Source organism: Schistocerca nitens, chromosome 5, assembly GCF_023898315.1.
Source record: "Schistocerca nitens isolate TAMUIC-IGC-003100 chromosome 5, iqSchNite1.1, whole genome shotgun sequence".
Lineage (NCBI taxonomy): Eukaryota > Metazoa > Arthropoda > Insecta > Orthoptera > Acrididae > Schistocerca > Schistocerca nitens.
The window spans coordinates 730309298-730325638 of record NC_064618.1 but is presented as its reverse complement, the minus strand read 5'-3'; the positions used below and the strand labels follow the sequence as shown (position 1 = coordinate 730325638).

General features: G+C 45.0%; 1 protein-coding gene across 2 annotated transcripts; it reads left to right on the top strand.

Moving 5' to 3' along the window:
* The first annotated feature begins 609 nt into the window (after positions 1-609).
* On the top strand, positions 610-16009 carry LOC126259626 (synaptic vesicle membrane protein VAT-1 homolog). Of its 2 annotated transcripts, XM_049956545.1 has the most exons (8): positions 610-693; positions 2137-2191; positions 2862-2936; positions 3276-3467; positions 3539-3749; positions 7872-8126; positions 15236-15480; positions 15552-16009. In XM_049956545.1, the coding sequence occupies exons 2-8, from the start codon at positions 2153-2155 to the stop codon at positions 15816-15818; spliced, it is 1284 nt and encodes a 427-aa protein (XP_049812502.1). In that variant the 5' UTR covers positions 610-693; positions 2137-2152; the 3' UTR covers positions 15819-16009. The 2 variants fall into 2 exon arrangements, with proteins under 2 accessions (XP_049812502.1, XP_049812504.1); XM_049956547.1 differs by lacking the exon at positions 7872-8126.
* Positions 16010-16341: the final 332 nt, after the last annotated feature.

Genomic DNA, 16341 nt, shown 5'->3' with positions numbered 1-16341 from the left:
TCATTCGGCAGATAGAAATCGAACAGGGTCTTTTATTCAAATAAAGAATATTCTCATTGAGACACAGTTCCTAACACACAGTACACTACACAAGTACGTAAACTTCTCTCATATAGCTTAGTATGATGCACTGTACGGTGGCATCAAAGTCTCAATACACTGTTTTAGTAAACTAAAAAGTGTTGTTTTAGATCTGTGTGGCCAAAAGGTGATTATTTGCTGAAACTAACTAACAGCTTAATGTCGAATTCAGGTTAACGTTAATTATCAGCATTATAGCCTGCCATTTCTTGTAGAACTTTCACCCTATTCTGCAATCCTAAAAGCACAAACATATTCATTACAGGATTGCAGATGTTATCCCTTTTTGATGATTACTGCTCTTTAAAGCAACAGATACATCCCAGTACACTATGGAAGGTGGATGCAAAAATACAGTAGGAATTCCGTGCTCAGTCACAGCGGAATCGGTCATCTTCCACACGACCGTTGACAGCACATACCCAGCTGTACCCTGGGTCACTTCCTCTGCGCTAGAGGGCAGTTGCCTTGTTTTGACAGGAAACTCAGTTTTCCGTCACATGACTGCCCGTCGTCGAATCATCGTAGCACGGACACGCCCAGTATGCACCATATATAAAGGCACACGCGGAAAAATTTTTCTGCAGTTGCGTCTTAGTGCACAGTTCTACTGTAAGTATTATTTTCGATGTACCGTAATGTCTTGGTTTTGTTACGATCGGCTCTTATGATGAAGTGTATAGGTTAGTCCTTGAAATTTTAAGGTCACTTAAGAAACTGGATTAGTGGTATTTTGGGTTGGAAGTGCGTAAAATGACGAAGTATGGCTATATTTTACTGTAAGGCTAATGCAGCAGTAAGAAAAAGTTACTGAAAGCGTTCACTCGTTGTTAATCGTGAAAGTACTCTATAATAGTAGAGGGCGCTTAGGTGTAACGGTAAATGTTCAGGATCATCATTAAAGTTGTTCAGCTTTCTGAAATCGTGTTAATACGGTGTTCAGACACAAAGTTAAGATTCTGACTTTTTCAAATGATGCAGAGATACGTTTTTTCTGGGAAATTCTTCACGTGCTACGATAGTTAAATGCAAGGGGCTGGGTTTGAGTTCAGGTTCAGCTCGCAGTGTTCCGTTGGGCAGCTTCCCGATATCATAGCTGTGCAGTGAAAGATTCCGAGATGTGATTGTCTCGATGATGGAAAAATAAAAACTGGTTGTATTCATAACTGATAACGGAATTTTGCCACACTATTCGTGGCTTCATTTTCCTGACAATGAACGAACCTCAAAGTCTTCTAAAGGAGAAAACTTTCTTCCTAGGCTGCTTTATTCTTTAATTGGACTAGATCGTGTGGCGATTTTAAAGTGGTACAGAACAATCTTTAGACAGGATATAAAAATCCTACACTCGTACATCATACAAAAGGCCAAAGCATCATTGCAAATTGTGTGTTGATAGGTTTTATATTATGAAGACGACAAATGTTTCACAGGCACCACTTTAAAAATTAAAGACTCGCACTAGCAAGTCGTAACGAAATAAGACTTACAAACGAATAAAACAGCGTTAAGTGGAAGAAGAAATGGCTTTGTTTAGCATTGCTACGCGATCTCGATCTTGTTCACGCTTAGTATTAGTGGAAAATGACATTTACCAAAAACCTGAAACAGAGATGGAAAACTAGTAAAGAGGAATAAAGTAGGTATTTCTCTAACTGAAAGAATAACCTAGTTAACCAGATACACACAGGACAACGACCTTCAGCCACGAATCGTGTTTTGTTTTATTTATTTTTTGGAATCGTTTAGTTTATTTTTAGTTGTAGAAGTACGGTTCTGGAGAGTATTTATGTACAAATACACGATTCAATCGTGGTGTGCGTTCGGCGGGTAATGATCTTGCTATTAAGGGACTGTTCAAAACTGCCTTTACGGCTTTGGGTAGCTACAATTCAACCCGCTTTCTGGGACAGGGTCCATGGTACATGACTTTCTAAAACCGTAATTGGTGGAACACACAGCATTTATGCCCACAAACCATGAGGCTGCAAAGCTCATACGCAGTATGTAATAGGTTCTTCACCATTCCTTACGCTGACTGGTTTGTTTTTCTAGGTGATTACCGGCAACCATGGATCTGCTTCCTCTGCAGTTTACAGCGCCTAGTGTGGTAAGGCACCGTGAATGTAACATAAAAATATTTAATTTTCACTTAAAATACTATGCCGGAGAAGTTTAATACCGGTTATTTATTCATGGTATTTACTTACTTCCGCAACATTCAGTTGTGGATAATTTAATGTAGCATCTCCACATGTCTTCGATGGCTTAACGTTGTGTAATGCTGACGTAGTAGTCAAAAATCATAGTGCAGAATCTAGAGCTCGTATCTAGACAACCTACAGGGCCATTTAACTGGTGTTCAAAAGTTCAGGTGTTACATGCTTCTCGAGCCGCCTGCAACACGTTTAACGCTATTGTTGGTGTGGTACTGTCGTAGGTAGTTCACTGCTTCATACAAACATTTCATAGATGTAATGTAGAAATAGGATACGGTTAAAATCCTGTGTTGAAGCTGACTTAAATTTCTTAATGTTCATTTGTGGACCTCAGCCTTTAGGTTCGGACGGAATAATCAGTATTAGCTTTGCCGACGCATTTTGCCTTCCATTTTTTCCTCAGTGGCTGTGTAGAACATAAACGACCTCTGGTTCCTTAATAAATGGAGGCGAAACGTCTGATAGAACAAATACCGCCTTCGTTCAGTTGCAGGCGGTTCGAATATGAAAATGTATTTAAATAGTTGTTTGCAAATAGTGATAAAAGAAAAATGTTGGCAGATTCCTTCAACTGACCTCACACGTCCGGTACCGTCAGTCACACTAACAGCGCATGGCAGTATCAGCAGAATAAAGGTAAACCAACGTACCGTATTTCCTTTAAATGATAAAATATTTGTTCTACCAAATAAGAGTTTATTTAACTAGCTGCCCTTCAAGAATCGTAGATACTAATGGACTCGCTAATCTGCTTCTGAGCGACTTATTGTCGCCTTACAACGAATAAGAAAAAGCTTAAAGCGGCCCTGGAGCAACATAGTCCGTCCTCGGACAAAATACTTTCATTGTGGCATAACACGCGAGCTTTCCTACTTCTGTAAATAGCCTGAATTTGAGACCCTTTTAACCTCCAAATGTTTAAACGAATGTCTAATCGTGATAGGCTCGAAATACAGTTGCATATTCGTGTTTAAGGTAACAGAGGCGCCACTGCAGAAAGCTATTTGCGACGACCACGTCGAGGTTGAAGTCCATTACTGTGGCCTGAACTTCACAGACCACTACTTGCGATTGGGTATAATAAGGAACAGACTCTTCCCGGTTATCATGGGCAGTGAATGTTCCGGCATCGTAACACGTGTGGGCAATGCAGTCACCGATCTGCAGGTAAGACACGTCTTCTCCAGCACTTCTGTAGTTTTCCGGAATAAAGCTAATGTTCTAATATTTTGTTACAGGCGGGCCAGAAAGTGCTCTGTCTGCAAATGCAAGGTGGTCTGTTCAGGCATGTTGTCCACGTCCAACGCAAGTACTGCTTTCTGCTGCCGGAAGATATTAGCCTAAAAGATGCCGTCAGCCTTGGTCTAAACTTCGTTGTGGCACATTTCTGCCTGTATAAATTCGGATGCCTTGCGAACGCGGAGAAAGTATTTATGCAGTCTGTCGCAGGTAAACTTTAATTACGTGATGGAATTTTCACTATGCTCATTCTCGCATACTAGTGCAAATTTTTGTTCCATTTTCGATAACGTAATAATGTGGGAAGTGTATCAATTCCATATAGCTTTTGCGATGGTGTGGCTAGGTTTCACTGTGGGGTTTCGGGTTCCGCTAAATAGGTCAGGTGTCCACTACGCACAGGAGGCGGCTACACGGGTAGCAAGGGCTGTGTTGCGTGGACTGGGCGGTTGTTTAGGTTAGTCTCGTTTCGACGAGGATCGACCAAGTAATAGTCGGTATTGTGGTTGTAAATTGTCCTAGCTGTGTTGAAAAGGTATCAGAGCTTTAAGCGCTTATAGAAAGCACTGAAGCTGAAATAGTTTTAGGAACAGAAAGCTGGCTAAAGCTGGAGGTAAATTTTGCCGAAATTTTTAGAGGCGCAAACAGTCTTCAGAAAGGGTGGATTAAATAAAGTAGATGGTGTTTACCTCTTCGTAGTAGGTATCTCCTGCGAACTACTATGGGTGTAGGTTATCCTAAACAGCCGTACCAAAATAATAATTGGCTCCTTCTACCGACCCCCTGCTCAGATGATAAAGTAGCTGAACAGTTCAAAGAAAACTTGAGCCTCGTTACAAATAAGTAGCCCACTCAAGCAGTTATAATTGCTGGAGACTTCAATCTGCCCTCGATTTGTCGGCGAAAATACATGTTCGAAGCCGGTAGTAGACAAACTATTTTCCGAAGCCGTACTAATTGCTTCCGGAGAATTACTTCGAACAATTAGTTCATGGGCCCACACGAATTGTAAATGGTTGCGAAAACACGCTTGACCTCTAAGCCACAAATCCTGATCCAATAGAGCGTCATGACGGATACAGGGATTAGTGAACACAAGGTCATTGTAGCGAAGCTTAAAACCATATCAACCAAAACCACTAAAAATAAAAGCGAAATATATCTATTTAAAACAGCAGATAAAAATTCGCTTGATGCCTTCCTAGGAATGTCTCCATTCCTTCTAAGCTAATTATGTAACCGTAGAGCAGATATGGCTCAAATTCAAAGATACAGTATCGACAGCAACAGATATTCATATCGCATAAGTTAATAAGCGACGGGACTGATACACCGTGGTAAACAAAACGTCCGAACACTGTTGCAGAAGCAACGAAAAAATCATGCCAAATACAGAAAAACGCAGAATCCCCAAGACTGGCTGAGTGTCACGGAAGCTAGAAATTTAGTGCGGGCGTCAATGCGAGATGCTTTCAATAGTTTCCGCAACGAAACGGTTTCAAAATACTGTAGGAAACCTAGAGATTCTGGTCGTATGTAAAGTACGCCAGTGGCAAGTCGCTACCGCCACTGCGCGATAGCGATGGAAATGTTACCGATGATGGTGCCACTAAAGCGGAGTTACTAAATAGTTAACCGTAATTTCTTCACGACAGAAGACGAAGTAAATATTCCAGAATGCGAAACCAGAACAGATGTTAACATGAGTGACCAAAGTAGATATCTTAGGTGTTGCGAAACTACTCATATCACTTAAGAAAGGCAAGTCTTCCGGTCCAGATGGTATACCAGTCAGGTTTCTTTCAGAGTATGCAGACACAATAGCGCCTTTCTTAGCGATCATATACAACCGCTCACTTGACGAAAGATCTGTTCCTAAAGACTGCAAAGTGGCACGGGTCACACCAATGTTCAAGAAAGGAAATAGCAGTAACCCATTGAATTAGACTCGTATCACTGACCTCAATTAGCAGTACGATCTTGGAGCTTATACTGTACTCGAACATCATGAATCACCTTGAAGAAAATCTCTTGATACATAACACACGGATTCAGAAAATACCATTCTTGTGCAATACAGCTCTTAAATCCCATGAAGTAATTACTGCTGTCAAGGGATCTCAGATCGATTTCATACTCGGAGAAAGCTTTTGATACCGTTCCCCACAAGCGACTATTAATAAAATAGCGTGCATATGGAGTATCGTCTCAGTTGTGTGACTAGATTCGTGATTTCCTCTGAGGTCACAGTTCGTAGTGATAGACGGTAAATAGAGTAGAACAGAAGTTGTATCTGGCGTTCCGTAAGATGGTGTCATAGGCCCTCTGCTGTTCCTGATTTACATAAATGATGTAGGTCGTAATCTGAGCAATCCCTTATACTTTTAGCAGATGACGCTGTGATTTATCTTCTAGTAAAATCAGACGATCAGTTCCAATTAAAAGAGAAACTAGAGAGAATATCCGTATGGTGCGAAAAGTGACAATTACACTAAACAAAGAAAAGTTAGAGGTAATCGACGTTCGTACTACAAGAAATCCGATAAATTTAGGGTATATGATAAATCGCACGACTCTAAGGGCTGTCAGTTCGACTAAATACCTGCTTTGTTGGCAGAACACTTAGAAGATAAGACACAACATACACTAAAATTGTCCGTCCGTCCTCTGTTGGAATAATGCTGCGCGGTACGGGATCCTTAATGGGTTGCATTGACGGAGGACATCGAAAAAGTGCACAAAAGGGCAGCTCGATTCGTGTTATCGTGCAACACGGCTGAGTGTCACTGATAATACGCGAGTTGGGGTGGCAGTCACTGCAACGAAGGCGGTTTTCTTTGCGACGAAATCTATTTACGAAATTTCAATTACCAACTTTCTCTTCCGAATGCGAAAATATTTTGTGGACACCCACCTACATAGGATCATAAAATAAATCAGATCTCTAGCGCAAAGATTTAGGTGTTACTTTTTCTCGCGCGCCGATAGTGGAGTGGTAGAGAAGTCGTATGAAAATGATTTGATGAACCCTCTACCAGGCACTTAAATTTGAATTGCAGAGCAACCGTGTGGATGTAGTCAAACACATGCCGTAGCGAAACAGAACGAGACATTATCGTAGGATGTCGAACGTAAATTAACTGGGACAAAGAGGGATCCAGGTATTCTTTTTGCGTCCTCGTTGACATCACAACAGAAAACTGGACTAGCGACCACGATGAAACTGCCAGGGCACAAAATACAACTTCCATGTGGGAATTTCACACGTTGTCCAACATTACGTGCACCTGCCACAGAAATTTTCATTCCATCCTAACCGGTAGTGTAGTAAACCTACTATCTGTCGCCACCAAGAATTTCAGCTGTAATTTATACGGACAAAATATTCATAAACTGCACCCGTCGTCAGGCAAAAGGGCTAGAGACGGCGCACGGCAGTAGTTGCTCGGTCGCAACAATTTGAGCAAACAGGCTGTTAGTGCCAAAATGTTAATCAGTTCACTTACGTGTTGCAAACGTATAGGTCCACCAAATTACAGAAACTGAAAGAACGAGAAAAGGAATATCAAATGGAAACAGTGTATCTGGTGCAATGATCGCTGTGTGGTGAATTAAGACTATTGAAAAGTTTTGTAACGACCGTTTCAAGAGCATTTTAGAAAGTGGTAAATTAGAGATTAAGGATAACTCAGTCCTTTGGACAAGGCACGAGTACCATGTAAACACACTGCTTAGGAATTTAGTGCTGTTGTCTTAGTATAATTGTCGAGGATTTTAGCTAACTAGCATCCACACATGGGTGCACGGTTACGCTAAAATTGTGGAAGAGCTTTTTCTAAATTTTGGTGAGCTGATAACGGTATGCTTAAAGTAAAATTAGGTGAACTGGATGTAGGACACTGCGTGTAATGTGTGTAGCATTTCTGACAGTTCAAATAACGTTAATGACACTGATTGAAAATGGTCTTGAACGCTGTCGGCAACATGGATTGACACTAAGCACATACACGGTTTAATGGACTAAGCGACAGGAGGTTCTGAAATTCCCCGAAAGTCCAAAGGCAGGTATGCAGGACTCGCAGTTGTCCATCATTGCACCCACACATCAACATAACGACTTTAGTATGGAACATTCGGATGTAGATAGCAGTAATACAAATAAAAATCCTACAACCAGCTGCAAAACAAAATTAGCTCTGGTGCTCTTGAAGCCAGGTCTGGCAAATTAAAAATCTGTTGCTTAATACTTACTTGCCTTACTTTGGCCCACTGGCGCTGAAGTCAGTTTTTAGTATCTTCGTTACTTCGATATAAATTCCCGTCTCATTTCAGGTGGTGTCGGCACGGCACTCATCCAGCTTGCTCAGACAGTGGACAATGTCGAAGTTGTAGGAACAGCTTCAGAATCAAAGCACGAAAAGCTCCGTTCTCTTGGCGTGAAGCGGGTATTTCGTCACGACAACTATGAAACCGAAATATTGCAAGATTACCCTGAAGGTGTTGATATCGTGGTAAACACCAATGGTGGAAGTGATCTTGAGAAGTGCCTAAAAATTCTCCACCCTGTCGGAAAGTTGGTACTGCTAGGTAAGTACAAAACAGAAACACTGCAGTAACAATCGTGTTGGCTCTTGCTACATTTAGCTTTTCTATGAACAGTAGGGCTGTCATTGTACGTTGTCTGAATATAATAGCTCACATGCCAGAACGCTTTCCTTAATCTCCTGGTATGGTGCAGGTCCATTGTAGAACAATTTATTACTTACAATATCGGCTAAATACTTCCTTCACTTAGTCTTAATTTCATAAATAATAAACGTCTCTAGTCCTTATTGTCGTAGAGGCCAGTGAACTGCCACTGGTATGACGATGGGTGTGTTGCGATGGCGATAGAGGGCTATCGATGTAACCACAGAGCAGCTGAAAGTCCATAAATTAGGATGGAAGCTACGGGGACAGTTTCTCCTTAGACTGGTTTGATGCTGCTATTTTAGTCTTTCCAGCTCTGCGTAACGTACATAAATTCTCTATGACCTGTTCGTATTTGTCTTAAACTGCCCATAATTTATAAATTCCGTTGCTTTCGGCTCTGTCGTAGGCGATAAATCCTCGCCTTTCTTTCTGATAAGGGGTATCCATGGACTTGCATCTATAGTTTCAGATGCTTCCTCTTTCCTGCCCACTTGCCAACGTTCTCAGGAAGTACAAGATTTCAAACGCCTAAAATTTTTCCTTGTTTACTAAATAGAGGCACAGCTCTTTCACAAAAAGCTTTGTCTAGGCCAGTCGGCGACTAATATCTAGTCAGTGATAATGATAAAGGGGTTTTTAAGCTGTAGAAAGTGCTACCAAATTTGATCTTAGTCCGTCCAGGATGAAATAATTAAAATTAACGTATTGTTAAAACCCATCGCTTTCGAATGAGACTTCCGTGAAAATTGAAATACCAGAAAGAGTGGTTTAGTTACATCCATTCGGATGTGTCCATATTTATGTAAATAATCAGACTAAATACGCGAAACGGTAAACGTGTCAAATAGATATTGACAAGGGCCCTTGTACTAGAGGACTGGAAGTCTTACCCTACTGAGTAAGGCACCTACCACCTTGTGAAATAGTTCAAATGTAATAATGTTCATTCGGAAATTGGTTTGTGAAAGCGTGACGTACCAACTCGTCTACAGAAGGGTGCTGTACTCTCCAGTTACGACAGTTACAGATAGCACCGGTAAGTCTTTAAAACAGTGTGACGATGGTAACGTAGCCTCCACGGGGCATGTGATGACATGCCTAACTCTGACCTTGTTCAGACGTGGGCTGAAGCGGGATGCCTTCATTAAGTTACACCATAAAATGACTAAAGGTCTAAAGTGTATTGGTGAATAGTCGAAAACAAGAGTAGTCTGACCAGAATAGAAAGATGTTCTAATGGCGTTGGAGAGCAGTGTTAATCTTCCTCAGCCTGTTCTGAATTAATCAAGTATGTGATAGAATCTGCTACCGTGTCCGCTGGCACCCACTACGGGTCCGGGGTAGAAATAGGCCCGAGGTATTCCTGCCCGTCGTAAGAGGCGACTAAAAGGAGTCCCTCCCACTCAAGGGGGTAGTCTGGCCTGCGTCCGGAGACGGACGGTTCAACGACTTAAATTTGTGGTCGTTTCGGTTTTTCGCTTACTCTGGTTTCTTCCTTCCTTTGTTTCCTTCCTTTGTGCTTCTCGCTCTCACTGTCTTCCTTGCCTTCTTGTCCATCCTATGGTCTCCACCTCGGCGTTTGAGACAGTCTGTCCTTTCTCTCCCTCACCATTTTTTCCTATTCTTTCCTCCCTGTGCGTGCATGAAGGCCGACCCAAGCGTTCGCACGCGTAGCCAATGACGGGGTAAAGCGTAATTCACCGTCATGGTTAGAAAAGTAGGGTCCATGCAGGCCTGGGGATGGGTGATTGCCCGAGCTGACACCTTCCCACCATGCCAATTGGTCCCTCCGTCCGTTTCTCGGGAAGTGTTACCAGAGGTGTAAACATTCACCTAAGGCGGGAGCGTCTCTAGACTTCTGCCCAAAACCGGAAACTTGACCAGCCACCAATGACAAAAGTACTACCGCCTGCCCCAAAGTTCCTCGTAGTTTCTACATCTGAGGATGGAAAGGATTTTTCATCTGTCAACCCCTTCGTTATTCAGAAGGGCGTAGATGCCATAGTCGGACCTGTAGTCTTGTACCACGATGTGTATCAGTACCTTGTTGGATACTGAGAGTGCCTTTCAGGCAAAACTCCTTCAGGCCACGCTCCTGTAAAAGTTCCCATTTCTGGGTAGAGGCCCACCGCACTTTGAATTCATCGCGTGGTGTGGTATCTACTAGATCACTCAACGGATTGACTGCCGAAGAGATTCTTTCCTCGCTGAGCAGGGCGTGACGGCTGTCCATAGGGTCATGGGAAAAGGTCGACAATGACCTACTGATTCGGATACTTCTTGACCTTTGATAGTGTTCAGCTGCTGTCTCTCATCAAAGCGGGCTGTGAGGTTATTTCTGTTCACTATGTCCCGACACCTACGCGCTGCTGCTACTTTCAGGGTTTTAACCGCACCCACCAGTCTTGTTCTAATGCGGCTAAATGCGTTACTTGTGGCAGGGACGCCCATGAGTGTGACTGTCAACCTCCGTCTCCTCCTAGCGTGAACTGTCAGGGTGACCATACAGCACCCTAAAAGGATGAACGCTGTATACAGGAAATTCTGGTCAAAGGGAAAGTGTCCACCTCGGCTGCTCGCAAGCTTTCTGCTAGTAGGTAGCCCACGCTGCTCCCAGCGGGGAAATACGGTACCGTCCTCGGCCTACCACGGAGGTATCGACGCTGACATGCGATCTGAGCTTTAGCGCTACGGTCCTCTGTTCGGCGAGTGCTAAGATCGCCACGTCAACGTCTCCTCTTCCTCCCGTCACCCCTAAGACACAAGCACCTTAATCAGCTTCTGCCAAGACTCTGGCCCAGAAGCCAGATGCACGGGCCTTCAAGAAGGAACCGTCCCGTGAAGACTTCTTACGTACCCCGAACTCCCAGCCATCGACCAGTACTTCGACTGAACGACCTTCCAAGAAGGCTCATAGGAAGAAAAGTTATCCTTCTCCGCCACGGAGCGTTTCTTCTCTTGCGCCACCCAGCGGTTGCCGCCCCAGGCCGTCATCAGTTTCGCCTGGCCGCACTGCTGGTAGCCGAACATCTGGCCGTTCACTGGCGGAGGAAGCTCCCCCTCCAGACCATCTTAACATGGTGGCCGACGAACCTATTGAAAAAAATAGACGATGGCTCTCCGCCTATTGATAGCGGCAGCAGTGCTCGCAGGAAGCCAGGCCCTCAGCAGCCTTCGAGGTGACCCCTTCTTGCCTTTTCTTCTCACGATGGCACTTCTTCATTGGAGTATTCGTGGCATTCGCTCCAACCGAAAGGACTTAAAGTTGCTGCTACACTTGCACTGTCAGCTCGTAGTAGCTCTCCAGGAAACGAAGCTACGCTCATGCGATCGTATTGACTTGGCACACTATGCATCTGTGCACGTTGACCTACCCCCTGTGGCAGGTATTTCGGCTCATGGAGGTGTTCTGTTGCTGGTCTGGGATGATATCTAGTACGATCCCATCATATTGCACACCGATCTGCAGGCAGTTGCCGTCCGAATTACTCTCCCCACTTTCACATTTTCCATTTGTACCGTTTACACTCTCTCGTCTGCCGTTACTAGAGCAGACATGATGCAAATTATTGCTCAGCTACCTGCACCATTTTTGTTGACTGGATACTTCAATGCCCACCATCCCTTTTGGGGCTCTCCAGCATCCTGCCCGAGAGGCTCCCAGTTAGCAGACCTTTTCAACCACCTCAATCTTGTCTGCCTCAATGCTGGCGCCCCTACTTTTCTTTCGGACACAACTCGCACCTATTCTCATTTAGACCTCTCTATACGTACTACCCAACTTGCACGTCGGTTTGAGTGGTAAGCTCTTTCCGATACGTATTGGAGCGACCACTTCCCTTGTTATCCATCTCCTGCATCATACCCAATCTCCATGCTCAACTAGTTGGAACATCTCCAAAGCAGACTGGGGTCTCTTCCAGGGCGACCTTTCAGGATCAAACCTTCGCAAGCTGCGATAGTCAGGTCGCACTCCTCACGGAAGTCATTCTCACTGCTGCTGAATATTCCATCCCTCATACTACTTCTCCACGTCGCGTACCGGTCCCCTGGTGGACCGCAGCATGTAGAGACGCTTTACGTGCTCGTCGACGTGCTTTACGCATCTTCAAACGCCACCCTATGATGGCGAATTGTATAAATTATAAATGATTACGTGTGCAGTGTCGTCGTGTTATTAAAGGAAGCAATAAAGCCAGCTGGGCTGCTTTCACAAGCTCCTTCAACAGTTTTACTGCTTCTGTTGTCTGGGGTAGCCAGCTCTGGCTATCTGGCACTAAGGTCCACTTCCCAGTCTCCAATGCCGTCGGCCGATTTTTCGCAGCGGTTTCGAGCTGGGCCCATTACCACCCTTCCTTCCTCCCCCGAAAACAGGCAGAGGAGGCAAGGCCATCTAACTTCCGCTCCTCGAATCATTCACCATGCGGGAACTCGAAAGTGCACTTACCCGGTCACGGTCGTCTGCTCCGGGACCTGATTCTATTCATATTCAGATGCTGAAGAACCTTTCTGCTGCAGCTAAAGGTTTTCTTCTTCGTACTTAGAATCGCGTCTGGATTGAGGGTCATGATCACACATGCTGGCGCGAATCTATCGTCCCGATTCCTAAGCCGAGGAAGGACAAGCACTTGCCTTCCAGTTATCGACCCATTTCCCTTACCAGCTGTGTCTGTAAGGTGATGGAACGAATGGTTGACTCTCGTTTGGTTTGGCTGCTCGAATCTCGACGCTTACTTACCGATGTAAAATGTGGATTTCGAAGGCGCCGCTCTGCTGGTGACCATCTGGTTAACTTCTCGACCTTCATTATACATAACTTCTTGCGGAAGCGCCACACAGTGGCTGTGTTCTTTGATTTGGAGAAGGCTTAAGACACCTGTTGGAGGGCGGGCATTCTCCGCACCATGCATACATGGGGCCTCCGCGGTCGCCTCCCTCTTTTTATTCGTGCCTTTTTAGTGGATCGAAAGTTCAGGGTACGTGTGGGTTGTCCTGTCCGAAGCCTTTCACCAGAATGGGGAGCCACAGGGCTCAGTTTTCAGCGTCGCTCTTCGCCATAGCGATCAATCCAATAATGGATTGCCTCTCAGCTGATGTATCAGGCTCCCTTTTTGTGGACGATTTTACCATCTACTGCAGCGCGCAGCGTACATGTTTCCTGGAGCGCTGTCTTGACAGTCTTTACTCCTGGAGTGTCGCCAATGGCTTCAGTTTTTCTGTCGAGACGACGGTCTGTATAAACGTCTGGCGCTACAAAGAGTTTCTCCCACCGTCCTTACATCTCGGTCCAGTTGCTCTCCCGTTCGTGGAGACGACAATGTTTAGGTCTTACATTTGACAGGAAACTTAGCTGGTCTCCACATGTCATATTTGGCTGCCCGTTGTACCCGTTCCCTAAATGTCCTCAGTGTTCTCAGCGGTACGTCGTGGGGAGCGTATCGAACCGTCCTACTTCGCCTATATCGGTCGATCGTTCGCTCAAAGCTGGATTATAGGAGCTTTGTATACTCCTCTGCACGGCTGTCCATCTTACGCCGCCTCAACGCTAGAAAACATCGGGGGGTTATGTCTTGCGATCGGAGCGTTCTAGACTAGTCCCGTCGAGTCTTCATGCTGAAGCCGGTGAATTGCCACTAACCTACCGGCGCGATATACTGCTTTGTCGGTATGCCTGTCGGCTGTTATCAATGCCAGACGACCCGTCTTATCGTTCCTTTGACGACCCTCTCGACTGTCAATACGGGTTGTATGTATATGCCCTGCTACCCCCCTGGAGTTCGCTTTCGTCCCCTCCTTCACCACCTTGATTTTTCACTCCCTGCAACCTTTAGAGTGGGCGAGAGCCAAACGCCACCTTGGCTCCAGGCTCAGGTTCGCGTTCACCTTGATATCAGCTCGCTCCCAAAGGTTACCCCAGGTTAGGTATACCGCTCGCGGTTTGTCGAACTTCGTTCGAAGTTCATTAATACGATCTTCATTTATGCAGTTGGCTCTAAGACCAATGAGAGTGTCGGGTGTTCTTTAATTGTTGGGGCGCATAGTTTCAAATACCGGCTCCATGGCCATTGTTCGGTCTTCACAGCTGAGCTTTTTGCGCTCTATCAGGCTGTTCTTTACATCCGGCGCCACCGACGTTATGCTTATGTCATCTGCTCTGATTCCCTGAACGCCATCCAGAGCCTCAGTGATTCGTGTCCGGTTCACCCTTTTGTGCACCGAATCCAACGCTCTCTTCAGCAGCTGGCGAACGACGGTTCTCAGGTTACCTTTATGTGGGTTCTTCGCCATGTCGGTATCCCTGGGAACGAAGCTGTAAATGCTGCGGCCAAGGCTGCGGTACTCCATCCTCTGATGGCTTCTTGTTGTGTGCCTTCATCTGATTTTAGCAGGGTCATTTGTCAGCGCATTTTATCGCTGTGGCATGCCGATTGCTCTACACTTACTGAAAACAAGCTTCGGGCGTTGAAATGTCTCCCCACGGCTTGGACGACCTCTTCACGCCCTTCTCGGTGGGACGAGGTCGTTCTTGCCCGGTTACGGATTGGACACGGCCGGTTCAGCCACCGCCGTCTGCTGACTGCTGCGCCGGCGCAGTTCTGCCCATGTGGGCAATTGCTGACGGTACGCCACATTTTTAACGTCCTGTCCGCACTGATCTTGGCCTGCTATGTACTCTGGATGACACTTCAGCGGATGATCCAGGAGCAGCTGCTCGCGTTGTATGCCTCGCAGTACATTCATAATTTAGTCTGGGTGCTAATGACCACTGTAATTTTGTGCCCTAAAACCACTAATCTCCGGACTAATAAGTTTTAAGGAACATCGTTGGGCGTAGTAAGAGTGCAGGTATTCATATACGGCCCTGATCCTTTACTCGACTTGTTGCTAAACACGGTTCTCCTACACAAATATTTAGTGGCTTACAAGGGTTAGTAGTCGAATCGGTTGTATCAGCTGTTTGCCGTATGCTTTTCTAGCATAATTTGTTAATTACATTTTTTCAGGGTCGAACAGCACAGCTAAATACTCAAAATATACATCATGGGCGTTAATGCGACCTAAATGGGATAGCGGATCGGTGTCCTCTGCGGATGTAGTTAGCAAAAACTACTGCATAGCAGGAGTGAACATTGGCATATGGTTAGACCTTCATCCAGAGGCAGTGCAGCGATCTCTAAATGAAATATTTAAGCTGTATTCCAGTGCCAAAATACAGCCCTGTATTCACGCTGTTCTGCCCTTCGATAATGTGAGTACACTGTGCTAAGTATTTATAAACTTCATAGGAAAGTCTCCTCTGTGACATTTGGGTACTTGCAGGTGGCTGAAGGCATAACGCAACTATGCACACGTGAGAACTTCGGAAAAGTGGTTCTGGAGGTCAAGAAGGCAGCGGACGCACCAGCTGTGGAAGTTCAAACTGCGTTAGAGCCACAGCAAGGAGCAGTGGAGGAGGCAAAAGAAGCTGACCCAGAAGTGCAGAAGGAAGACTCCGCATCTCCTGCGGAATCAACGGTGGTCGAACCTCATCTGGAACAAGCAGAAGAGATTGTCGCAGAGGGTACGACTGATGTCAGCGCTCCTTGATAAGGCGCAGCTGGGCATTTCAGGCTATATGGTGCCGTCAGTGCAAATACTTCAGCTAAAGTTTTATGGTTTTAATGGCTTTTCGTGGTAAAAATTTTAACAGTAGCAATTGCAAAATATCAGGTGCTGTAAACTTCTGATGCCAAATGGCACTTTTAATGAAGTTAAATAAAACACAAATTGAGCATCGAGTTACTCGTTCAGTTTGTGAAACACCCCATCCCACAAACATCATGTAGTGAACATGACGTAGATATCTGTACCGGTTCTCCTAATGTAAAACATGTCAAACTTCAGGCAAAGTAATTTTAACCTGTAAAGCTGGACCAGTGTGTACAGTTCAGCCACCTTGAGTGTGCTAGATAGGCAAGTGGAAGACACCAAGCGAATGCTGGGTACTTCAGAATTTTCGAATCTTGTTCGGGGTGATACAACCATGGAGATTATCCTACTTCCCTTTGTCCAACTACATCCATTTCCGTGTCTGTTCTCCATCTTCCAGACATTTTTCAGAGATAACGCA

Excerpts from the sequence above, each read along its gene's own strand:
- LOC126259626 (XM_049956545.1), top strand. The coding sequence starts at position 2,153 with ATGGATCTGCTTCCTCTGCAGTTTACAGCGCCTAGTGTG. Across the intron at positions 3,750-7,871 it reads ATTTATGCAGTCTGTCGCAG|GTGGTGTCGGCACGGCACTC; the intron begins GTAAACTTTAAT and ends GTCTCATTTCAG. Across the intron at positions 15,481-15,551 it reads CTGTTCTGCCCTTCGATAAT|GTGGCTGAAGGCATAACGCA; the intron begins GTGAGTACACTG and ends GGGTACTTGCAG.